Consider the following 27,277-nt stretch of genomic DNA (forward strand, 5'->3'; position numbering starts at 1 on the left):
GAAAGATTTTATGCATTACATCTTTAGGTGCATTTGTTGTAACAAAGAGGTTTGCAACTGTCTATAAATTTAGGTCTGAGTATGTACCATTATAACATAATATTAAAACAGTACAAAAATCAAAATTACAATATACAGTCACTAATAAACAACCTCAACATGTGTAAACTTGGTCTGAATATGTGAACATGCTGCATTCAGAAGTCATAGATGAAATGAAAATTCTTCAGTGATAAGACTAATACAGTATCTGTCATGACCACACATAATACTTTCACTTGGAGCCTCATGGCACAGTGGTTCAGCTGCAGTACTGCAGTCAAAACTATGCTCATGATCTGAGTTTGAACCTAACAGACACAGGAAGCCCACTCACTGAGCCATCTGAGGTTGGAACATTGAGTACCCAGCTCACTGGGGAGCAATGTGTAGCCTGCATAATTGAACTGTAAATTGCCCAAAAAGGTTTACAATTTATGTGCTATGGTGCGGTATATAACCTGCACACTTTGCTTTTGCTTTTAATAAATATGCATGTTGTGCACCAGCTCAGATTTCTGGCAAAGTATGCTGTTAAAAGCAAAAGGAAAGCAAAACGTGCTGCTTATATACCGCCCCATAGTGCTTCAAGCACTCTCTGGGCGGTTTACAAGTTAATTATGCAGGCTACACAGCGGGCTAGGCACTCATATTACTAACCTTAGAAGGATAGAAGGCTGAGTCAACCTTGAGCCAGCTACCTGGGATTGAATCCCAGGTCGTGAGCACAGTTTTAGCCACTGCGCCATGAGGCTCTTGTCAGTGAGCTAGGAAAGCCATGGTTTACCAAGATACTGCCTCTCAGCCTAAGGTCTTTATTTGCTGTATGAAGAGAAATAATATACAGTGGTGCCTCGCTTAGCGATTGCCTCGTTTAACAATGTATTCGCTTAGCTATGAGGTTTTTGGAGCGATTTTGTGCTCCGTTTAGCGATGTTCCCGATGGGGAAATTTCGCATAGCGATGTTCGGGACCTTGCCTTGCTTAGTAATGACAGTTTAGGTCCCCCTGTTTCGCTTAACAATGTCCATTTCCGCTATTTTTAAAGTGTCTTAAAAGATTCAAAAACTGTTTTAAATGCTTGGAATCATTAGTGCACCTTGTAAAACCTTTGCAAACTTAATTTAGCTTTGTTCTGACTCTTCGTTAATTTTTGGTGAATTTTTTTCTCCCCCATTGGAATGCATTGAACTGTAGGTTTGACAGTTTGAATAGGCTTCAATGCATTCCAATGGGGGAAACATTGTTTCGCTTAGCAATGTTTCCTATGGTGATTTTCGCTTAAGGACGGTAATCCATTCCCATTGGAACGGATTAACCGGTTTTCAATGCATTCCTATGGGAAATGGTGTTTCGCTTAGCAATGTTTTCCCATAGCTATTTTTTTTGAGAACCAATTAACATCGTTAAGCGAGGCACCACTGTATTTCATTTATATTCTGCCCAGTTCTCAAAGGGCTCAAGGTGATGTGCTTTGTTTTCCCCCAGCTTTATCAACATAAAAGCCCTTTATTGTAGGTTAGGTTGAGATTTAATGATTAGCTCAAGACCACCATACATCAAAGGGGTCACGGACCGCATGGGGAAACTTTTGAAAAAACGCAACCTACAAACAGTATTCAAGTCCACCACAAAAATACAACAAATGTTATGGTCAGCAAAGGACAGAAGGGACCCCCTCACCACTGCAGAAGTATACTGGATACCTTGCAGTTGTGGCCAGGTATATATTGGAACCACAAAATGAACCATCCACACCAGAATCAAAGAACATGAGAGACACTGCAGACTAAAACAACCAGAAAAATCTGCAGTAGCTGAACATGCCCTAAAACAAACTGGACATGAAATTCTATTTCAAAATACTGAAATACTGGACAACACCAGCAATCATTATGTCAGACTGCACAGGGAAGCCATTGAAATCCACAAGCACCAGCAGAACCTCAACAAAAAATGGCTCCCAGCTCTCAAAAATACAGTGTGCAAAAGGTCAACAAACTCTACCTAGCCACAAGGACAAGGGATCACTACACACAAAAGACCAGTTAATGACACCCATCAACCACAGTGACAAATAATCTCTTCTCCTTATCACAACAATACACCCACAAGACACACTAATCACCCATCTACAGAAAAAGACAAAAGCCTATCTCACAGCCATAAATACTGCACTCCCAAGCCAACTACACCAGAGCACAGAGTGCTGTCCTCTGAAGATGCCAGCCACAGAGACTGGCGAAACGTTAGGAAGAACAACCTTCAGAACACGGCCAAAGAGCCCGAAAACCCGAAAACAACCACCTAGTGAGTTTACTGCCATTACAGATAATCAGAAGAAGGAATTCTTTAAATAATGAGTTACTGTAATTATTGTAATCCTTCTCATCACACCTGATCTGCAAATGAGTTTTCTTTATTTTGGGATTGTCTTGAGAACTTAAGAAGAGGATTTGAGGTCTGATTTCTTACACAGAAGACAGCTTTCAGTCTCAGCTATTGAACATGGAAGTATTTTCACTAATTATTAGCTGTTCATAAATGTTTGTTTCTGACCCAAGTGCAACAAGAGTGGTTACATTCCATCACACTGTCTTACCTTTATTGTAATTCTCTAATGATTACTGGGATCTTCTATATGAAACACATTTTGAATACTCAGGTAAAGGTAGTGGCCAGAATTGTGTTGGTCCCACACAGTGTAAGCCAAGCCTCCTTATGCTGCTTTGCACACTTTGTCTTCCTCAGGTCAAGAAAGCAGTCACACAGTCTGGCAGGAGACAATGGAAAACCACTCAGTGATTGCCCCTACGCATGTGGTTTTTCCAAACAGAATTTTGATATATTTATTTATTTATTATTTATGTATGTATTTATTGCACTTATATGCCTTCCATCTAGACATTGTCTACTCTGAGTGGCTCACGACATACCAGATAAAAACAATTAATATATAATAACAGTTTTACAGCAATTTGACAATTTTACATATCTGACTTTGTTGAAATGAGTGGACCGGTATGAAGTTTTGTTGTTCTTGTTTTGATTTATATGCTGCCCCATAGTAAAGCATGTCTGTTGTAATCCAGTTTCCCCTGTAATGACACAGATGTGCAAAAATATGTTTGCAAATGCATATTACATGCAGAAACACATGCTGTGGATTTGCTTTTGGTCATGATTTCCTATCACGACAGTATCTGTAAAACTCTGGATAGGTCACTAGCAACTTCCCCTCTAATTTTCATCCCTGCTGCATGGGAGCCTCACCTGTCTGCAAGGGGGGGGGGGCGGGGAGTGGGCTTTCATTTGAAACCAGGAAGTAAACTGGCATCGACACCAGCTGCCGCTGCACGGCACCGATGGAGCTCAGCGCACATGTGCATCTTAGAGTGAACATTGGTCACTAGAAAATGTTTGATGCTTCCCTGATCTGGGTTTTGGAGCCAGCTTTTCCATCTTCAGGCCCAACACTCTGTTCACTGATCTCTACTGTTTCTCATGGTAGCTGCAGGTATTGAAATATAGACATATAATACTTTGATGTATCTCTCATTGTAGAAGTCTCTTCTAAGAAAAAGCCACCATCACAGCCTCCTTCTACCAAAGCAAGCACACGTTCTAAGAAGTCCAGCAAACCCAAGCGCTGATGCAGAGGGTGACCTCAGGAAAGCCTTTGACTCCTGCTGGGGCACAGTACGTTGGTTGCACATCTCTGGAGATTTGTGGTCTTTTGGAATTTTCCTTTCTATGTTAGTCTATAAATACAGGACATGGACAGCTGTTTACTGAGCATTGTGGAATTATTACCTGATCTTTATTATTTATTTAGAAAATATTCAAAGTCTGCATTCGAATTGCCCCGATATGTTAGTGTATTCAGATGGAGGGTGGGATTAAGAATGACATCAAGGGAAATTGGAGTTTTCTTTTTCCTCTGTTTGCCTAGTAGATGCATTGAGATGGGATGTGTCAGTCAGGCTTTAGTTTATAGCAGTTATTTAGATTTCCCTCTCCCCTTCCCCTAAGTCCTCTTGGAATTGAGAAGAGGGTTCAGTGTCATGCGGTGTAGTGTAGGCAAAGTAGTAAGAATCCCTCTTTCTGAATGTCTTCAAAGCATAGTGCAGGGAGAATGAAAAACCTGCCATTCTGTTGATTTCAAGAGGTCTCAGGGAGAGGGATATTCTGTCATTTAGCACCAGGTTTGGGTGACCATAGAAGTAGTGAGAGCCTTCTACTGCTTCTGGCCACCCTTAAGGCCTATTATGAGATATACTATAAGAGAATCCCTCCTGCTGTGGAAGGTAAAGAACAGGCAATTTAATCATTCACCTCACATTGGGTTGTGGAGAGTTAAGAGTAAGCAAAAGAGCTTCTCAACACTTCCCAGTCTGCCACGTGTGAAGTCCAGATTCCTTCCTTCTGCTGAGTCCTCTGCATGAGTGAGAGGGATAGGAGACCAAAGAAGAGGAGCATCGATACCTCTGCCTGCAACCAAAAGTTATAGATGTTCCTTAATCTTCTACAATGTACACAGACCACAAGGAGAAGGAGGGGACCCTCCTTTTATGCTTGTTCACAAATGTGGTTACCAGGAAGAGCTTCTGGCTGCAAAGACTATTATAACCAGAAGAAGGCTACCTTTCAGTTCCAAAAGTATTTTTGATACCTAGTGTGCCTTTGAGGGAAGAACAGAACTTGCACTGTACCTGGAGAAGTTATCAAATGTTACAGCAGTATTTTCTACTTCAGATAATAAGATGGGTATGCGTGATTATAATGTTGCAAAGTCCTGGTCAACAGAAATATGGTTTGGCTTCTCTTGCAGTATGTTACCCCTTCCCTTTTGAAGTGAAGATGTGCAGTAGTTCATGTCAGTGATCTATCTGGAAGGGTAGTATCCTCCCCTTTCGCTGGCAGCAGCCGTCTATCATACTCCTTATCACCGGAGAGCCTTATCACAGGAGATACCAGAGAATTAACCTGGGACCTTCTACTGGTAGTTTAGGGACCACTGAACCAAAGATTCTCCAGGGAAAGGCACCCATTGGAAGAATATGCATATTATTCAAGTTTTCAGAGTTATTTTACTCAAATTGGTTTCATTGGTGCAGCTGATTAATTCTATCTCAAAAACTGGATAATAATACAATAATAATAATGGCAATTGGCCATGAGGAGCAGGGAACTGCACCTGTAATGGTGGTTAGAAAGGGAGAGAGGAGCCCCACTATAGGAAATAAAGCCCGATTGCTCTTTAAAGAAAGATTTTCAAACCAGTGAGTCCGAACTCTTGTGCTGCAGAAAAGGACCACAATCTGCTGACTAAATATGTTTATATTAAAAACATTATGCTTCATTTATGAGGTTGTACTGTGGCAATGTGGGTGTGGACTTTCACAAGTTTTGAACTGTAGAAAGAGCCATATTTTGTGCTCAAGAGAATCTACACCCACTCATCACTTGATAAAAATGAAATAACAGATTTTAAGAGTTGCACAACTGAAGCCAATGACCACAGTATGTACAGTGGTGTCACAATTATGAAATGGGTTATTTAAATTTTTTTGTACAGTTCTGGCAGAAGTATACTCAAAACCTACATAGCTAGTAATTTCATGGTCTGCTGCAAGATGTGTGTGTGTGTGTGTGTGTGTGTGTGTGCATGCATGCGCGCACGCACAGAGCAAGTAGAAAGAACATACAGCATGTAATAGATCACTCTTATGTCCAAAGAATACCAAACATGGTACAAAATTAATGCAAGAACATGAGCTCATATTTGTTTTAAAAAGCAAACTATAAATTGCTATAAAAACAGAATTGCAGATTAGTAGAACTATAGAATCCAGATATGTTATAAGGCCTGCAAAAATGAAGTCTCCATGCTGAAAGCATATCAGATTGGCATATTTTATTTTTATTTTCTTACTTTTTTCTGTCCTGAACTGCAGTTTCTTCCACAACTCCTAAATTTGCAGTGTTACATTCAGAGGTTTTTAAAATTTATTTATTTTGATAGGAACTTCAGTAAAAAGGTCTTGGGAATTGCAGAAGAATTGGCTAGAATGTGACAAATTTCATGTTCTGGAGGACTGGGAGCATGATGGCTTTTCCCTCTTGCATTTTCAGTAAATTTGCTACAAATCACCAGTTCATTTTCACCTTCTTGTAGGAAGGAAACACACATATTATTAGAAGATAAATCAGATGTTTGGGGAATGATGACTGAGATGCCAACTGTTCTTACATGGCCCAACTTGGCAAATTCCTTCACCTTCTACTGGAGGGGTCAGTACATATTGTATGTGTCATTTCTTGGTATTAATTATAGACAGAACACTGTTCTCTGAGCTAGTTAACAGTTTAAATAGAGAGCAAACAGCTTTCACAGCAAGTTCCTGATCTTCATTTATGCTGTTTTGCTTACTTTCATTCAATGAATGGGTCAGACAGTTCACCCAAACCCAAGAAGCAGAAAGTACATGGGGGGGGGGACTGTAGTTTAATAATATTTTCCAGAGGACTGCTTGTTCTTATTACCTGGATGACTCATCAGCAGCACTTCTATTCTCATTTTCATTCCATATGCCTGTCTTTCAAGAGGTTAACAATATTGCTAAGGCAAACATTCATGTTTACTTCCCCCCACAATTTTATCCTGACAATAACCTTATGAGGGAATGACTAGCTAATAGTAATCCAATGAGTTTTCTGGCTGAATAAGGATTTGGATCCAGTTGTCCACAGTTGATATTTAACACAATTAAAATATTTAAATTGTACATTTTGTACAGATAATAATATACAGTGGGCCCTCTACTTACGAACTTAATCCGTTCCGGAAGGAAGTTTGTAAGTCGAAAAGTTTGTAAGTCGAATCAGCATTTCCCATAGGAATGCACTGAAAACCATTTAATCCATTCAGGCTGTTTTTGGTTCTTAAGTCGAGCAGCGGTTTGTAACTCGAATCATTAGTTCCCAAAGGAACTAGTGCAGAGCTGCTTAATCCATTCCTACCACTAGGGGCAGATTTTTTTCCTTTTAATGTAAGATGACAGGTTTTTAAAAAAGGAAAGAAAAGAGGGAGGGAAGGAGGGAAAAGACACCTTTTCAACAGAACACCTTGAAAAGCACATTTTCAGCCAAGACAAGCACCTTTTGTGGGGGAAAAGGGACAGCAAATGGGAGAGGGAAAAAGCACTTTTCATACAACAGAACACCTTGAAAAACACTCCTCAGCACAAAGAGAGACATGGCTCTGAACTCCATTTTTACCCTGCTTGCAAGCAAGCTTTCTTCCCAACAGAATTCCTCAGCACAAAGAGAGACATGACTCTGAACTCCATTTTTACCCTGCTTCCAGCAAGATTCCAGCAAGCATGCAGACATTTTAAAACTGTAAAATCTACCCAGGAAGACCCATGCCTCCATTGCAAAAATGCCCTTTGGGTCCACATTTTAACTAGACAGATTCAGAAAACACACACAGAGAGAGACACACATAGCAAGGAAACATTCCAGCAAGCATGTAGACATTTTAAAACTGTAAAATCTACCCAGGAAGACCCATCAGAGCTGAGAAACCCCCCCCCCACCTAGCCCTAGGCCCCCACCAATGAGCTGCAAAAAACCCTGTACAGTAAAGTGAAAACATAGTGTACTCACCCAGAACAGGCAGTCTCTCTGCTTAAAAAAGAATGTCAAAAATAAAAAAATCCAAAAAAATTTAAAAAGCCAAAAAAATTGGAATACTGTACTGTACTGTCCGTACAGCACTGTACCAGTACCAGGAAGTCTGAAGACTGTCTCTCAAACCACTCTGTAAATGCTGGGAAGAGCGAGGAAGCAGACAACCACCCTCTTCGCTGGCCAACGGTTAACTGAAAGTTCAAATTTCACGCTTTCCCTGCCTCCCTCACCATTTTTTCCCCCATAACTTGAACCACAGGTTCGTAAGTAGGGCCCACTGTTTCTATGGATCGGGTTCATAACTCGGACAATGTTCATAAGTAGGGCCTGCTGTTTTCTATGAGATTAGGGTCGTAACTTGAAACGTTCGTAACTAGGGCCGTTCGTAAGTAGAGGGCCCACTGTATTTGAAATGATGGCATCTGAGATACAAATCATCAGACAGTTAAGATTACGTATAACTTCCCATTACAAATAATCCCCCTTAGAAATGGGTGGGTCCAGAATGGAGCAGCCAGACTGGTGGTGGGTGCAAATAAATTTGACCACATCACTCTGGTGATGGCCTCCACTGGTTGCCCGTGGCATCCTCGATCAAGTTCAGGGTTCTGACACTCATATACAAAGTCTTCCATGGTTTGGGCCCATGTTACTTGTTGGAGCATCTTTCCTTAATGTCATCTGCCTGACCCACAAGATCATCCCAGTTGAGACTCCTCCGGGTGGCCACCCAGAGGGAGGCCCATAAATAATCTACTAAAGGAAGGGCCTTCTTTGCAGTGGCTCCAACTCTATGGAACCAGCTTCCAGAGGAGCTCTGCCTAGCCCCCTCCCCGTTGACATTTAGGAAGCAAATAAGGACATTGCTTTTCAAGGAAGCTTTCCACACTGATCCCAGCTGATCACTTTCTCCCCACTTTCTCTCCCCCCCACTCTTCTTCCCTCCTCTCTTTTTCTCCATCTGCTCTTGGTTTATATGATTAGTTGGTGTCTTTTGTTTTTTAAAGGGTTATTTCTGCTGCTTTTAATGTTTCTATGTTTCTGTTTGTTTTCTATTGTATGTGTTGTAACCTGCCCAGGGTAGTGCTGTGACAATAATGGAACAAATTAGAGAGAGAGAAAAACACTTTGAAAGAAACACTTTGAAAGTTGAAAAAGGAGGTTTAATTGTCAGCTGTAACACACAAGAATTATGTCAGCATTATGTACAGTTTGAATTTTGGGTTCCTATAGCATGGGAGAGTCCTTGTCCTTTGGAGCTTCTGGGATATTGGCAGTACTTGAGGAATGGTGGTTGTCTGTGGATTTCAGATTTACTACAGATGAGAGGTTCAGAACATCCAGAGGTAAAGGAAGAATGAAGCTAGAAGGTTTCTCTGCAGACAAGTTTTGCAACGTGTGAAGGTAATGGAGAGGGATTGCAGCTGGTGTGTGGGAAAGTATCTCAGCTGCCATCTTTAGGGTTTCAGAGGTGGCCCTTTCTCCTTCAGCAGCTATCATCTAAAATACACAACCATTTAAGGAAATTTCTTTGATTAATTCCAGAATAAATACCCTTACTGGGTTTTTTTCCTTCAGAAATACTGCCTCTGGTGCCATATGATGCTATATTATCCAGTAGTGCCCACTTCCATGGACACCTCCCACAATATTTACTCACAAATCCCATTCAGCACAAGATCTTCACATTATTCATTGAAAGCTCAATATGTACAGGTATTGGCTTGGATTTCTTTCATGCATGTATGGGAGTAGGGAGAAACAAGATGGAAAATTCTAATGGCTTGTTCTCTCTGCTTATAACTATGGCTGGCTAGTACATAAATGTACCAGTGGAACTAACAAGACTCTGAGTGAAAGGAAGCCACAAAGTGAGCCATCTCTTACACCTCCCCACCAACCCTAGAGTTTTCTGGTAATAAAACCATCCACCACTAATATGCTGTTGGCTTACCCTCACTGTGGCCCGTCTCTGGGCTTCTGCTTGTGCAGTCAGTGTTTCCCGAAGCTCAGTTGGCAGCCGTATATCTTTACTGAAACAAAAATAGGTACCCTGAAGATTTGGCTGCCATTCCAAATGGGGAAAATAGAAACCATTTAGTTCAGGAATAAAATGTGGGATAGAGCAGTGAGAAAATGTCCATTATCCACACAGCTGGCAGGCTTGCCACCAAGATAAATGTGATAGTTGAGCTAGCTAGGTCATCCAGCTGCTGAATATTCCTAGCAGTGTACCTCCTGAGCATGCCAGCTCCTCCTTCAGCAACAACTACTTTTCTGTTACCCTTCCATTGACAGCAAGATGGACTTCTGCATCAGGTTTGTTCCTATTTGTTCTATCACAAGAAAGAATAGCATTTGAATGTATCTCTGGAACTTCCCAAATAAAGTTTAAATGTTTGCTGGGATATTGTTGTGCATATTTGAATAGGTTCTTCATAATCTGTGTTTTTCTTGGCTTCTGGTAACAGGGGCAAGAAAAATTGAGAGAGACCTGGCAATATTTGGAGATAACTCTCTTTTTTGCATGTTGCCTGTGTCCTTAGTAGCAGGAGAAAGGACACTATTGCACAGTGTTGCCAGTGTGAATCTTAGCATTGACTTGGTAGGCAGCATTGAGGAAGTCATACTACTGCACTGAAGCAATTACTGCTGCTGCTTGTTAAAAGAATTCTGTCAAAGACCTTCTGCAGTAAAATGCTACAAAAGACTGTAGGAACTTACCCTAATGGTGAAATTAACCAAACAAGAGTAACAGGGCTAACCCAGAAGATTTTATGCTATTTGATACATACTTTTACACTGTGAAAACAAAAGAGGAGCAGAACACACACCACAACTCATCATAAACAGTGGCATTTAGCTTAATGTTATACCAATTCAAATAGGCAGAGAACAAGAATATACAACCAAAATGTTGTTGTAAGAATTTTTACTATTCTATTTTGTTTATTTAATGCTTGAATACAGCTTTTACAAACAAAAAACCCAAGATGCCTGCTACCTTCTTTGTGTGTATCTGTGGAGTGTGGAGAATGAATATGTATGTGTGTGTGTGAGAGAAAGAGAAATACTCCTAGCTTCTGTCTTTCACTATCCCAAGAAAATATCAAAAAAATGTTTTCCAAAGCCACAAAATTCTCCATTTCTCTTAGTTCATCCACATTGAAGAATGTCTCTTCTGAATTCTTCCACTACTATGGCTGGCATGAGTGGTATGAGGAGAATCAGGGTTATCTTGCAGCAAGGATAGTTGTGTGTATGAGGACACCCCTACTCCCAGCCTACCCACTTGCCTTGGGATGCGAGATTAGCCACAAATTATACAGTTGAATTTCCACATTTCAGGAAATCACAGGAGTCAGCACACCCAGAACAGGACCACTCAAATACCCTATTATTTCTTTTTCTGTAGTCTGAGAGTATCACAATAAAATGGCAGCTACTTGAGAGTTTAGTCCAAAGTGAGTCTGAACATCTAGATTGCTGCTGACCAGTAGCCTCCAGCTGCATATATTTCCATAAGGTTCCATAAATAAGTCCTGTCCTCATTCAGGTTTTGACAATGAGTCAGAACAATATTATTTTCCAACCTTCTTGGTTTAAAAACAAGTTTTATGTGTCAATTATAGGTTTTGGGGAAAAAAATATATGAGAGGAAGAAAAACAGGTTTAAATGGGGAACACAGAAAATGTAAAAAGCATGAAATTGACATTCAAAATGCATTATACTGCTTAAATATGGTGCTAAGGACATTACTCCAAAGATGGGGGCAACTTTACGGCTTAGCTGACCTAGCTGGCTAGTACCCTAGCAGTTAGCTACCCAAGGACACTCCTTGTTCATGGGAATGCTAAAGTTCTCGTCACAATGTTTTGACTAGCTTAAAACATCAAAACTATATAAATTGAGATTTCTATCATGTTTATGGAACATCAGACATCTGGGGGTTTTTTTGTAAATGGGAGAAATCTCTGCTGGAAACTGGGTGAGATTTATCTAATGTGAATTATTTACTATGCTTGTGCTATGCTCAATTCTTTTTTATAAATAATATGTAGAGATTTTTTAAATGACTGAACGGGAGTTTTATCTAACTGATAGTTATTGGCTAAGAAAATAGCCTTTTACTAAAGGGAAATAGTTTTTTCTTGTATCTATTGAATTACTAAACTTAAGTTTTATACTGTTCTAACAGAAACTCATACTTTATTAGAGCCAACATTCTTTTTTATATAAAAGGAATACTGTCTACATATATTAACTAGAAAGTTTTGTATCAGAGGACTCTGATGTTTTTCAATATACAGTGGTGCCTCGCTTAGCGATTGCTCCGTGCAGTGACGAAATTGCTTAGCGATGGACTTTTTGCCATCGCCAGAGCGATCGCTTAGCGATGGCCTCTATGGGTAAAAATTGCTTTGCGATGATCGCGGGGACGCGATCATGGCAAAGCGCCCATTTTTTAACAGCTGATCGGTGGTTCCAAAATGGCCACCAGAAAAACAAAATGGTGACCGCTGTTTTGCCTCGCACCCAAAATGGCTGCCACTATGGAGGATTTTCGCTTACACATAAGTTTTTAGCCCATAGGAATGCATTAAATGCGTTTTAATGTGTTCCTATGGGCTTTTTAAAATTGCTTAGCGACGTTTTTTCCTGCACGGATTAACGTTGCTAAATGAGGCACCACTGTACACTCGTACTTTTTAATGTGCATTCCAGTTATATTTTACATTTTGGATTTTATTTACTTAAATGCTTGCTTGCTACATAAATCTTTTAAAGAAGAAATGGATTCATTATTGAACTTTCAAGTCAAAATACAAAAGGGTATCCAGGAATGAAGAATTAATCAAATATAAACAAGGTATAACATCTTCTGAGACCACAAATACATTCCTCATCAGATGTATAGAAGACACAAATCTCCAAGTCTCTCATGGATTCTGTAGATCAGGAGCCCTATAGAGGACATTCAGATTTTCCCCTGTGGAAACTGATATGTTTTTAAAGAAAGCTTTTTTTATATTATATTTTTATTGAGCATTCATTGGAGGCCTCTGGTGAGCAAACAAAACATTGGCTAGTTTAGGATGACCTCATTCCCTGAACCCATGCATTTGGAAAAATACAAGGAGGAAAGAGATCAAGAAGACCAATTCTTTCAACCTCCAGAAACCTCTTTTTTTTCTCTCCTTACATTTTGTTAACTTATTTTTTTCCTGCAGGTCACACATTTCATACCTACATTTCTGTTCGCTCCACCTTGATCCCCCATTGACAGGTGATAGCGTCCACAGCTACCTGCAAAGGCAAAGTACACTTGTGATAGGAAATGCAACAGAAGTCTTCTTTGAGTCAACTAGGTTGGAGAAATAAGGAGCCATTGCTGCCTCTTTCATCTCTAGAGAACAAAGATGTCTCCTCTGCAAGAAAAAGGTGTGAGAAGTAAGTTTACAAATAGAAATCTAAGGTCAAAGGAATGCCATCATGAGTTAGAGCAGATAAGAAAACAGAGGAAGTCTCTCTCCCCCCCCCCTTCCCGGTGCAAAGACGGGCATCTTCTTGATTGTATGTCGAGTTGCATTCAGTCATATCTGACAGTTTTCGGACTATAAATCCTAAACTTACCCATACTGGTTGGGGCATTCTGGAAGCTGCAGTCCAAAATGTAACTTCCCCAAACTGTGCTATAATTATGTGCACCCTAAAGACTTCCTTCTGCCACAAAACCTCACATACTTCTGTAGACCTTGTCTCTTTGTGGATGCATTTCTGCTGGGCAGTTGGATATTCATTTGGTAGGCTCTGCCTTCCTGGGTCTAGAGATCTATAGTTTTAGCAGGTAGACATGCACTGAGGTACAGCTCAGATGATACAAATCAAATAAAGGAGCAGATAGTCTTATGGGACAGACTAGGCACACACATAATTATTGTACATTCTGCTACATATGTTTTAAATAGGACTCCAGTGTAATGTAGCATTTATGTGACAGTAGCCAAAGCCAGAAACAGCTCCTGCATATTTTGAAGCAGGGGTGGGCAAACATCAGACTTACAGGATCTACCTTGTTTTTTAACTAGAATCCAGAGATCCAATATCTCTGATATTGAATCTCTGTTCAGGGATGGATAATAATTGCAGGGAGGAGATAACTATTTTTTCACACAAAAGTCCCATTCTGGATTTTTTTCAAAAAGAAGGGAAAGCTTTTTGTTATTAAATGAACAGGAGTCAGAGGTCTTTGCCAATGTACCATTAATCACCATCTCATCCCTTGCTTTAAGGGATAATGGTATTCCCATCATGTGGATGGAAGATGTGGAAAGGTAAGATTACTTTCCCTGTTACCAACTGGTAGCTGTTGGGGGGACTTGTTGCGGTCTGGGAACTGAGTTCCCCTCCCCATCTAAGGAGAGTCCAGTCAGGGAAACCTGGTTCTATCATTAGGGTGCCAGCTAATGACATATTGCTAGATATAAAAACACACATCCTATTCTGGCATAACCTGTTAAATTGCATGAGGAACCAGTCGTTTTTGAGGCAGAGAGTGGCAGCAAGATTTTAATTACAGAAGAACACAGATTCCTTCTCAGACTTGTTGAAACATTTGGATACCTGCCACAGAAAGCTGCAGGAAAGCAGTGGGCATGTAACCAAGTAGGGCACTGATGGGCATGTCCCTCCATCCTGTTTCTAGTTCAAAGGGAAGCAAGGGAGAAACTGCATCAACTGGTTTGGGACAATACGTGTCAGAAAAAGGAAAATCAAGAGACCACAGTGGGCAATAGAGAAGTCTAGATTCCCTCAGTATCTGTTGTGGTTTCAAGCTGAAACATGCCTCTACAACAAATATAGCTCCTTGATCTCTGGGAGAGGTGTGTGTACTTTCTCTGGACTGGTCTTTCACTATTCCCATATTCAAACAAGTTAGCTCACTTGTGGATTGCATCTCACGTCTTCAGTGCTTGAGCACCTGAAACCTCCCTATTCACTGAAGTGGGTGTACCTAACAATACTTCGAAATAGGATGAGCCAAGGATAGTTATCCAGATGTTGCCCTTAGCATTTTTCATTGGCTATTGCATGGGAGTTTGCTGGGAGATACAGTTCAGCAACATCTACAAATGGCACTGCTGGATTGTTCCTGGTACTTTTAACCAATTGCCCAACTTTTTTGTGATCTGCATTTCCCCTTCTTTCATAGTTATTTTGATGTTTGCTTCATGGACTATCACTTTTGTACATTAGTGTGTTCTTAATGTGTTTAGATTTTGTTTGTATGACTATTTTCAAAGGATATATAGTGTTTTGTTCATTGCATATAGCTTAGGTATCCTTGAGGGGGGTAAAGTGGAGGAATTATTAGAAAGCTAATGACATGCTGATTTGATCAACAGAGTGTGTACCAACATTATTGTCAGCCTAAAGATTACTGAAACATGTTACCCAATAAATAATTTGCAGTCACTTTAGATCAGAATTGGACAAAAGGAAATGCCATACACAAAACAGGTGATGGAATTTATCGTCATAAAATGGACGCTCTCTCAAAAGAGAAATCTGAGAGATGTCCAGTTTGGTCTTGCTGGAAACAGAACACTTGTTGGTTCTTAGGGTGTGATCAGATGGAAATTTATCTTGTGGTTTGGACTGTTTTTGGAATAGTCACGAATGATCTATTTTCCGGTGATTACACAACATAAAAACTATCATAAACCAGCCTTTTCCATGGTTCTCTGCATCTTTTTGGATCAATGGCTGTTGGTTTTTTGAAGAAGGTAGGATAGCTTCATTTCAGTTCGGTTTCCAGAATGTGTGATTGCTAGTATCAAACCACAGCAGCACTGGTGGGTGTTTCATGTCACTTGGGTAGCAAGCAAAAAATCTGACTTTCCCCTAATCTGTGGAGGGGGAGAAAAAAAGAGGGTGGGGAAGGAGACAGAAGACATGAAGAAAAATCTTTTTCCAGCACTATTGTCACTTGGTGGCAAGCCAATGTAGTGTTATGCCATTTCCCAATAGTTTCCATGGAGAGGGAGATGGGAGGATGTGGGGGTATGGAGGCAGAGAGGTAGGAAAGGGCTAAATAGGGTCACTTTGAAGTGTGATGTGGTTTCTTGTCCTGAAACTGTCCAGTGCTTATGTGTGAAACAAAGATTGCCTTAAATGACATGCCACACCTTGAAGCGACTTCTTTAGCCCAGTCAAGCCCTGGATAACATAACTGTCTAGTTGCACCTTAGTCTGATTCAACAAGGAATTTTTATGAGTCAGCATATTGTGAAACCACTTTCAGTACACTAAAACTATCCAAGATCAAATGAACAATATCTTGCAGTACCCTTTCATTGGTTCCAATACTTTGCCAAATTCTACTGATAGAATTCTCTGAGAAGGCCTTTTATTCTGTGAAATATATTTTACCACCATACAGAGCTGAAGCAATCATAATTATGTCCACCTTTATATCCTGGCTGATGCACTTCCTTTCCATCAGGATGTCAGTGAGGGACCGATGTGCCAACAGACGTTTTGTGATGGTCTGCACCAGCAGTTGGACTGCATTAGATAGGTTGGCCAGAGTGGTCACTAGAAGCGTGGCATTCTCCATTCGATAGTAGCAGACGGTATCTATTTCTAGACTCATCATGTCTTTGGTTATTACCTAGAGCAAGCAGAAGGCATTGCAGTTGGTCAGCCAAGATAACAAGGTGGAGAAAGCTCGGTTGAGAGAAATCTGAAATCAAGAAATCTGATGCCACCAGCAACAGATTGGGCTGGGCAGACTTTACATATTAATACAACAATTGGCATAAATTCTATTTGTTAAGACACAAGGCAGGTGGTCAGCAATCACATTAACTCAATTTTGCAGTGCACTGCAGAAGAATAAACCATGCTTAGATGTTATATAGTGCTTCTGAATGTTCAAGTCATTTCACGTAAGTTATGTAATTCCACAACAGTTTGCAATTATACACCAATATTGGGTCACTAGTATTATCTTGATGCTGGATGATGGGATGGAGGGGTTGAGGGTGAAATGTAGTGGCTTGCCTAAAACTGGGTAGTAAGCTCATTGCAGAGGTGAGATTTGAACTGTGGATATCAAGTTTTTAGGAATGGAGAAAAGCATAGCTTGCTTCTGTATTATAAAAGGGTGGCAGCTGAATCTGTGTTCTTGATAACATGTGGAAATGTATTTCAAATGGATTAGGCCTTACTTACCTCATAGAAAGGAATTTCTAGGGTTTTAAGACGAATGTCTATTTTGTGGTAGGTGTCCAGACACGGAAGGAGGAAGAACAAGCCTATTAGGAGAAATAGAACACAGCTATTGCAAGCTGGAGACCACAAAAAGAAATCACATGTTTTCCCATGAGCTTCCACTGCATCAAATACACATTGTCCAGTTCTGTATTCCTTGTCTCACACTTTGGAATGAGTGTATGTGACCCCTCCCCATGTCCTTAATATTAAAAAAATGGTCAGAATGAAAAAGAAAAGGTCATTTGGCTCAGCCTTCAAACTTAGAGTGTATACAGCCTTCCCAAAACCATGCGGTCCCCATGTTTTGGATTACAGCCTCCTCAATGCAGGACGATTGGCCATCCTGGTAGGGGCTAATGGGAGATGAAGCCCAAAGTGCCTGGAGGGCATCAGGTTGGGAATGACTGGTTCAGGCAGGCAGCCTCTTATCCGCTTTGGTTGGGGAAACAGAACACTCTTTCCCATATGTTGAACATTGTAGGACAGAGCCATTGTTGCTTGTGGTGTATTTATGAAAACATATACTACTTTTGTCCCACTGTTGTCCCTGTTCAAAGAGGTCTTACAGATTTTTGAAAGAGCTACAAAATCTGTGAAGAAAAACTATGGTGAGATTATTTCCTTGGGCTTTTATGCTTCTGTCTCTTCCAGCCCCATACTTCTTAATTCTGTGATGAACAAACCTTGATCTTCTCACTCTTCCTTAAGATCAAATTAAATAATGATGGTGGTGGTGGTGGTGGTGGTGATGGTGATGGTGATGATGATGATGATGATGATGATGATGATGATGATGATGATGATGATAATAATAATAATAATAATAATAATAATAATAATAATAATAATAATAATAATAATAATAATAATAATAATAATAATAATAATAATAATAATAATAATAATAATAATAATAATAATAGCAGCAGCAGCAGCAGCAGCAGCAGCAGCAGCACAATTTGGGGAAGTGTTCCTTCAAGTTTGTCATAGCAAATGCTTTCCCTCAGTTCAGCATCTGTATTTAACTGTGCCTTGTTTTGTGATAGGTGACTGGAAGGCGACCATAGGTGTACTCTGCCTGGTTGCTGAGCAACTTATCTCTGAGGTGATTCCATTATGAGAGGGAAAACAGATTACTCATAAGGAATAGACATTCCTGTTAATGTCTTATTTTCCTACCCATTTTTTTAAAAAAACTGATATCATCAAAACAAAAATGTTCAGATAGGTTAGTGGACTGTGTACCCCATCATGATGCAATTGTATATCATAAGGGTCTGATTCAACAAGCTGTTCAATAGTGCCCAAATAAAAATAGTCTCTCTTAATGTTTAATTTGATCCTCACTTTTCTCAGTTTATAAAGAACCTGTGAAAAACTTCAAACTCCTTGGAAACATTTACTAAATTAATATGTAGCCCTAAAGTGGATTAAGGCGTAGGACAAAATCCCTTACTTGTTAACCTGTCTAACTATCCTGAGATGGACATGGCTCTTGTTCCTGTTTCTTGTGTTAGCAAAATTGTGCTGACAGAGTAATTTGCTGACTGACAATTTCATAAGCAGAACTGTTGTCTGTTTAAGGGAACTTCTTAGGCCTCCAGTAAGGCCATTTATATTTTAAGGGAAAAGATAACCCTCTTTCCCTCAAACAGGATACAATGACACTAGGTGTGTTTCAGGAGTGTAATATAAGCAGTAATACACACATGCAGACATGGGAGAATTGTTTTGCTAGAAAACATAGCTAGTCGCAGTCTCCTAGGTCTTTGTTTCCAATGAATCTAATGCAAGCAAGAGTCCTCTGCTCAGATGTTACAGAAGAGACATACAGTGGACCCTTTACTTAAGGAATTAATCCGTATTGGAATGGTGGCTGCAAGTCGAAAAGTCTGTAAGTCGAATCTCCATTGACCTACAATGCACTGAAAACCGATTAATCCCATAACCAGTGGTTTTTATTCTATTTTTATTCCATTTTGGTTTTTTTCTGTTCTGTAAGTCGATTCTCTGGCTGCAACTCGAATCTAAATTTTGCAGCCAGAGAAGTCTGTAACTCGAAAAGTCTGTAAGTCGAGCCGTCTGTAAGTCGAGGGTCCACTGTAGTGGATGCATTGTGACAATGAAAAAGCTTTCGCATTTCTGATATGTGAAGCAGCCCTCTCACTTTATTTATAAGTCTGTGCTTCAGCCTACAAATAGCTGGTAGATGAGAGCAGTACACAAAAGAATTCTTGGTGACTAGTTATGCTCCCTTCACACGGTACAAAAAGGTACAGCTATACGTAAGCTGAGACTATGGCAAAAGTAATACTCCTTACCAGGTCCTCTGGGCTTCCCCTGAAGGATGCGCCCAAACCGGAATAAAATAGCTCTCTCATACTCCCATACAATCTGTCAGAGAGAAAAAAATGGAGGTGATGTTTTGTTGATTTGTGAATGTGAATGCTCTGTGCAGAACCAGCCCACAACACTTAGTTATTTGAAAGAAAGGACAAGATGGCAGCCCTCTCCTGTTCCATTTATGTAAATCAACTGGATTGGTATCTGAATTTGACTTTAGTGCTGGTGATAGGAAATAATTTCTTGTTGCACCCGACAGCAGCAAGGTAGTTTATGGGGGGTAGAACAGGCCATGTGGCACACCCTGTCCTCCAATATTGTGTTGCCATTCCCCAGCCCCCAGATCTGTAGTCTCATGCTATTTAATGACAGGGCTTGCCCTGATACTGTTTCTAAAAGCAGGAAGATATGGACTCAAACTTATCCCTTCTCTGGGGCCATAACATATTTTGTATGAACCGGGGACAGATCTGTTATGAAACAAATGAAGCTTAAGCTTCAGGGCCCCTAATTCTGGAGGGGTCACAGGAGTAAGTTCAGTCTACATTGCTTAAATATTTTGGGTCTACTGTACGAGAAGTGTTTCTTTAAAAAGCGCCCCCATAACAGTTCAAGAATTTGGGCCCCCAAAATGTAGGTCCATCACTGGTGTGAACCATAGTTATACATAAGCAGACCATAGCCTTCATCAAAATGGCAAACTTTTAAAACTGCAATTTTGCACACACCCTCATGCAATGTGCAATAGACATTTTTCTGTCTCTTATCAGTGACAAAATCCTGCTGCATAACTTATTTTATTTATTTGTTTTATTTATAGGCTGCCTTTCTCCTGATAAGTGGACCCAAGGTAGCTCCTAACGTTAAAAGAATAGAATTAAAAACATAATAAATTAAACATTAAAAAACAATTATTACTCAAAATACAATTGAATAATTAAAAGCAGGTAAACATTAAAAACTTTCTTAAATTTAAAATGGCACTCAGGGACTCAATCATTATTGTTAAAAGCCTGCCTTAAAAGATGGATCTTTAGCTGTTGATGGAAGGGCAAAAGGGATGGGGTCAGCCTGATCTTTTGAGGGAGACCATTCCATAACCTGGGAACTGCCACAGAGAAAGTCCTCTCCCATGTCCCCATCAGCTGTCCCAGCATGGTCAATGAGATGAAGAGAAGGGTCTCCTCTGACAATGTCAATGCCAAGAAGTCTCATATGTAGCGATATGGTCCTTCAGATAGCCTGTACCCAATCAGTATAGGGCTTTACGGGTACTTTGAATTGGCCCTGGAAATGGACTGGTAGCCAGTGCAGTAGTTTTAGGAGGGGTGTTATATTATCCCTATAACTGGCCCCAGTCAATACTCTGGCTGCTGCATTTTTAACCTGCTGAAGAATCCAAACCATCTTCAAACGCACAGAGAGTATGCTACAGTAATCCAAGTGGGATGTAACTAAGGAATGTGTCACTGTAGCCAAATCAGACTTATCAAGGAATGGGCTCAGCTGCACACGAGTTTTAACTGTGCAAAAGCACTACTGGCCACCACCAAAACTAGGCATCCAGGTTCAGGAATGAATCCAGAAGTAAACCCATGCTGCGGACCTTTCAGGGGAATGTAACACCAGCACAAGTTGTATCCCTGTTTGCTTATCTGCCTTCCAATTGATCAGGAGCACCTCTGTCTTGTCTGGATTAAGTTTCAGTTTGCTTGTCATCATCCAGTTTTATTATGCTTCTGCAACTTATACCTGCAGAAGTGTGATAAAATCACTGAAAGGGGAGATTCTCTTCTTTCTATCCCATGGGTTATCTGACTCATTAGTAATCTATTTCATTGCATGCAAGCAATGGAAGTCTTGAGATAGAAAGAAGTACTAGTATTTAATTACTAAACTTTCCTCCTTGTCATTAATGTTATCCAGCAGTTGAGATCTTCAGTAAAGACTTCCTCCTTCTGTCCCAAAGCTCTGCCACAATAGCTTGCAGGCAATTAAACTGATTATTCATTAATCTGGCATACCACAGGATAAAATGAGGAAATCTTTAATTGCAAAGTACCTCCTCTTGCCAGGGCATCTTCACCTTCTGAAGGTGTAATTTACACAACAAAATTTTAACTTGTCATCTATCCTGGAAGAAGGCCCCCGAATTCATAGAGGGCCGAAACAAATTGATTAAAGAAGATAAAGCATGTTTGCTTTGGCATTCTGATACTTGTTCTCCCCATTTTTGATTTCCCCCACCCCCGGTGAATGCTTGCCATTTTGGTTTATCTTTCATCATATCAGGATTACCAATTTGCATACATACCTGTGTAAGGTCTGGCATTAGTCCAGGTCCTGCATACGTGTCTACATACATGCATGTGTCCAACCAAAACTTTTTCCTGTGCCACTGGGAACTGGTACCCGTTGTGGTTTGTAGGGCCAGCGCGCGCGCGCACACACACACACACACACACACACACACACACACACACACACACACACACACACGCAATATCTTACCCTCACCCATTCATTCATTCCACAGATTAGTTGAGGAGCTAAAAAATATACTATACCACAATTAAAAATATTTCTATTAGCCATTGCTGCCGTTTCTTCTCTGTGTGCTTAGATTCAAAGCTGGGCAGTTGATTTATTCTCTCCCAAATGTGTTTTCTTTTCTTGATGCAACCCTCTTCTCTCACACATTCACCCACACACTATAAGAAATACCTTACCTTCATGCAGAACCAGATGGAAAAAGGAAATGTGGCTAAGATGAAAAGGAGAGAGAGGAAGACAAGCAGCCACTCACAAACGCCTAGGCCTGGGGACTTTATACCTAAAGAGAAACAGATAAAAGCCCTCACTAGATGAGATGCTGATTTCATCTCTCGCAGCAGTACACTATTAACAAATAAAGAGATCATCTGTTTATTCTAAAACCAGCTTGCCTTCAGTATTTAGGCACCTAATAATGAAACGTATTCATTGCCTGAAGTTATAAAAGAGGGAACCCTGTTTACCTTAAAGTGCAATTTGAACAAGAGAGAATTCTAGGATACAATTGGACTCTTCCCATAGAATTAAATCTGTTTATGTTATTAACAAAAAATAATTTCAGCTGAAAAAGGAGAAGTAGGAGTAGCAATAGCAGTTGAAGTTATTAAATGGGGTTCTGCTTTTCTGGGCTATAATAGGAATGCACTAAAACTGAAGGAAGGTGAGATAGCCTGCTCAGTTCCAAATATTTTACATTAAAAAGAAGACCATTCTACAGTACTGTCTTAATACAGTACTTCTGTTCTCATGACAGTACGGTTTCTTCATTTGTATATCTTTAAAGCCTTGTCTTTGTCCATAGTATGCTGCATTATTTTACTCTGCATGACCCAATCCTAAAATATCATGATGTGTCTGCTCTGCTAAGAAATTTGAAGGGAAACATAGTGCTGATGTTGGTTAGGGTTGGACATGGGTTTAATTACATCTTTCTTCTAGTAAAACCTATCTCCCATTTGCAGGATCTCATTTAAAATGCCTCCACTGGTCATTGCAATGTTTCTCCAGATGGAAAAAATTAACCCACATGGGGTGGGGAAGACTTTGGGAAAGGGCCAGGTCTCAGTGGCAGAGCACATCCTTTGCATATGGAAAATTCTAGGTGGGATTGCAGTGGCACTATATCAGGCTAGGGAAGGTGCCTGTCTGAAACCCAGGGGAGCTGCTGGAGGTCAGCATAGAAAGTGCTAAGGGGGGTAGTATTAGGTGCACTGTGTTTCTATAACTGTAAGGCAATGTTAATTTGTTGTGTGAATTGGAATGAAAATGAATGTGAGCTTCTGAATGCTTATCACCAGTTTCTTCTTTGTTAGTCCAGGTTCTCTTCATGTGATTCTCTATATTCACTAAACACAGAACTCCCAGATGATGAGGTTGGGATGGAGTCAGCAACTGGGATCCTTTCGGCTGCCAGCACCAGCACTGCCCAAGAACACTTATTTTGCATCCACGTTAAATACGTTCTGGTCCTCTGATCAGTGCTAGGCAGCTGGATTGCAGAGACATTAAAACTAACGTCATGGACAAAACTGTCCATGACATTCCAGAACAACACTATAATGGAGGCATTGTGGAAACCTAAAATGGAGGCTAACCCAAGCCTGGTGCTTCCCATTAGGACACACCACTGAGCATGCTGGTTAGGGACCACTCAAAACTGCAGCTCACCCTGCCAAATGAGACCCATACTGTTCATCACTCAAGTAGAAATTTAAGGTACAGCCTTCCATGTATGAGCTCCCTTCCTCCTGCCTGTGCCTGACTTCTGTGCAAGCTGGGTAGCTCAGTGTCCTAGGTAGAGGTTGGCAGTTCAATTTCCCACTGTGCCTCCTTGATAGGAGCTGGACTCAGTGATCCCCAGGGTCCCTTCCAGCTCTGCAATTCTAAAATTATTATTATAACTTTATAAAAAGACTAGCATGCAGCTATGGCTTACTTTACTGTATATGTGGAACCACTGGAAGAATTCACAGTGGTACCTGAACAGCTTTTGTGTTTTTCCAATAAACTGTTTGCTTCTGGGTCTAATTGAGCATCTCTGTCTTCAGTAAAATCAGCATCAGGTTTAAAAACCCATATGATATATTGTCAGAAAGTGAGGCCAATGTTGACCATGTCTCCTCTATCCCCCTTTCACCCTAGTGTGGGATATCATAATACCTAGTATTTTCTCCACCACTACTCTTAATTTACCTGGGCATGATCTACTTGGCTGCAATCTGGAGGATGAAGGTACATAAACTGAATGTGATCACATAATCTTGTCTGTAACTAAGCAGCAACAAAGACACTGAGAGAAGATAGAGGCCATAGTTCTTGGTACCAACAGCCATGACACAAGTTCCTCAATCTTAATATGTACCCTAGGTCTCAGCTGAACAGACTAGATTCAATTACTAAAATAAGCTCCAGTAAAGTCCGCAGCTGAAATCCAGTAACAATTTGCAATTGGAGTAGGCCCATGGAATCAATGAAACGTACAGATGAGTTGACTCATCAAATCCCAACTGATTCAGTGGGGCTACTCGAGTTGTGACCTACTACTGGATTTCAGCCTGTGCTTTCTAGAAGTCAACTTCTTCCTGCGTTGACCTTGCTTTTTCTCTTACCTTCCTCGTGCTTCTCGCTCTCAAGCAGGGCCATCACCTCTGTTCCCTCCTCAAATGGTACGACATCGTCCACGTCTACCACAGTGGAGGTATGGACTTGGTTGTCAGCCTCAAGAGTGCTCTTTGTTTCCCTGTGTCTTTTCCTCTTTTTGGACTCCTGCCTCTCTCTGCTAGTTTTGCGGCTATATTCCACCTTCACCTTCTTGCCATCTAGAGGTGATGGCTCCCTGCTTCTTCCATGGTGCTCTGTGGAAGAGTTTTGAGATGTCCTTTCTGCTTTCATCTTAGTATCTGCTAAGAAAAGCAGCTCTGTCTGAGAATGTGGGAAGCTATGCAGCCTGGTAATTTATGTTGTCCAAAAGGGAGAGCTAGGGGGAGGATTATGCATCATCATCACCCAGGTGGGAGGGTATGTTTTTATGTATATGGAGCACTTGCACAACCATGAAGAAGAGTGGCTGAGTTGTTAAGTTGGGACAAAAAACAATAACAGTACAGTAAATCCTGCTGCATCTTAGTCAGTTGTAGTATCTGAAAACCACCTTCCCCCAACACCTTTTTCGCTGTAAATTAGTGACTGACTTAAAAATATTAATAGCTCTGCTCAGATCTTGCAAACCGACAGCATCTTATGGTAGGTCCTCCTTTCTTTCTGTTGTTACAGATCTACATTATTTCATGTGATTTTTAAATGGTATCCTCACTAAGTCACTGTCAGATTATAGATCCTATTTGCACTCACAGACTACACCACAGAAATCATGGGTCACTCAGTTCACAGCTTTGCAGTGGCACAAAATGTGAAGCTAATGCATGGATCCTTGTTGATCCATATGATTTTTCTTCACAATCCTCCCCAAACCACTGTCCAATCATATGCCCCGTCTTTACTCACACGCTGAAACACAGAAAGTGTGGGGCCTTCAGTGCATTGTTTTGCAGTCACACAAAAACATGGATCTGAAGCAAAGATCCTCATGGAGCCACTGCAGGATCATCCCCAATCCACTGTCCAGTCATATGGATCATCAGTGCCCACAGTCTACAAGACAAAAATCATAGGTCCCCCAGAGCATAATTAATTTATTTATTTGTACGATCAACAGATCAGATGTATCCCCCAGAGCACGTATTTGCAGTGGCAAAAAAACATGGATCCAACATACGGATCCTTATGGATTCACATCATTTTTCTGCAGGATCATCCCCAAATCACTGAACAATTATCAGCTTCATTTGTTCTCACAGATTACACCACAAATATCATGGGTCCCCCAGTGGTGCAAAAACGAAGATCTGATGCACTATTTTCATAGATCCACATGATTTTTATGTAGGGTCCTCCTCAAAACACTGTCTAATCATAGGCTCCATTTTTACTCACACACTAAAACACAGAAATCGTGGGTCCCTCAGCGCAAGGCTTTGCAGTGGCACAAAAACATGGATCAATATGATTTTTATGCAGAATCATCTTGAAATCACTGAACAATCATCAGTCTCATCTGAGCCCACAAACTTCCCCACTGGAATCATGAGCTTCTTAGTGCATGGCTTTGGAGTGGAGAAAAAAATATTAATTGAAAGGCATGAATCCCCATGGATCCACTTGTTTTTTTAGGTGGGATAATCCTAAACCACTGAGCTATCCAGCAGTTCTTGGATCCACATGATTTGTACATAGGATCATCTCAACCCACCAACCAACGATAGGGCCCATCTTTGCCCACAGACGACACCCCAGGAATGATGGGTCCCCCAGAATAATGGTTTTGCAATGGTGCAAAAACATGAATCTGATGCACAGATCCTTGTGGATCCACATGACTTTTAACTGGGATGATCCCCAAGCCACTGTCCAGTCATAGGCCCCATTTGTGCTCGTAGATTACAACACATAAATCATGACGACAGACACATTCTGATTGGTCAGAATGCTATGCTATGAAAATGTTCGCATTTCCATTCTATGTGCCTGGTAGGATAGACTCAGGTTACTCTTTTTCGCTTGAGTAAGTATTTAAGCTTGACTTGATTGAGCACCCACTTTCCTGCTTTTCTGGCTGCTTTTACTGTCTCTACCAACATCACATTTCAAATTACAGTGGTGCCTCGCTTGACGAGGATAATCCGTTCCAGCAAAATTGCTGTAGAATGAAACCGTCGTCAAGCGAGAGTAAAAAACCCATTGAAATGCATTGAAAACTGGTTCAATGCGTTCCTCAGCGTCCAGTGAAGATCCTGCATAGGGCAGCCATTTTCCGGTGCCTATATAGCGAGGAATCCGTCCTAAAACGCAGCGGCCATTTTGAAACCCCAACGATCAGCTGTTTTGATCGTTGTTAAGCGAAAAATCAGTTCCCGAAGCAGGGAACCGATCGTCATTAAACGAAAAAAACTCCATACAAACATTGTTTTGCAGTCGCTATAGTGATCACAAAATACTCATCGTAAAGCGATTTCCTCATCTAACGAGTTAATCGTCAAGCATGGAACCACTGTACTTGAATTCTGTCCTTGTCTTTCTTCACTATCTTCCTTTCACATAGTAAAAGGAAGACCTTGGTTTACAGTAACATTCTTTGCTAACTCCAATCTCTTCATTTTTTAAAAATTTCAAAAAGCAAAGGGATAATTTTTGGAAAACGCACTCAACATATCTGTTGAGCTTTTGGTCCAATACAGGTTTTCTTCCTCAGCTTGCCTAACTCAAAGAAGGGAATATGAAATTGGAACATAGCTTTCCAGTCTCCGTTTG

General features: G+C 40.6%; 2 protein-coding genes and 1 long non-coding RNA gene across 3 annotated transcripts in view; 1 reads left to right on the forward strand and 2 right to left on the reverse strand.

Moving 5' to 3' along the window:
- Positions 1–3,826, forward strand: part of AXDND1 (axonemal dynein light chain domain containing 1) — a 130,868-nt gene extending 127,042 nt beyond the window's left edge. The window contains exon 25 of the mRNA XM_020789787.3: positions 3,604–3,826. Coding sequence (XP_020645446.3) covers positions 3,604–3,692 — 89 coding nt within the window. The 3' untranslated portion in view covers positions 3,693–3,826. The remainder of the gene's footprint in view (positions 1–3,603) is intronic.
- The window catches only part of LOC144588873 (uncharacterized), a 550,407-nt gene that overhangs the window by 338,728 nt on the left and 184,402 nt on the right, over positions 1–27,277 (reverse strand). The gene's annotated exons all lie outside the window — the stretch shown is intronic.
- NPHS2 (NPHS2 stomatin family member, podocin) lies at positions 8,876–26,115 on the reverse strand. The gene is made up of 9 exons (XM_078392364.1): positions 25,415–26,115; positions 24,520–24,810; positions 22,087–22,190; positions 19,336–19,408; positions 16,973–17,055; positions 16,206–16,409; positions 12,987–13,042; positions 9,689–9,767; positions 8,876–9,234 (listed from the first exon to the last, which is right to left on the reverse strand). Exons 2-9 carry the CDS (start codon positions 24,800–24,802, stop codon positions 8,962–8,964), a joined length of 1,155 nt encoding a protein of 384 aa, XP_078248490.1. The 5' UTR covers positions 24,803–24,810; positions 25,415–26,115; the 3' UTR covers positions 8,876–8,961.

Source organism: Pogona vitticeps, chromosome 4 (genome assembly GCF_051106095.1).
Source record: "Pogona vitticeps strain Pit_001003342236 chromosome 4, PviZW2.1, whole genome shotgun sequence".
In the NCBI taxonomy this organism is placed as follows: domain Eukaryota; kingdom Metazoa; phylum Chordata; class Lepidosauria; order Squamata; family Agamidae; genus Pogona; species Pogona vitticeps.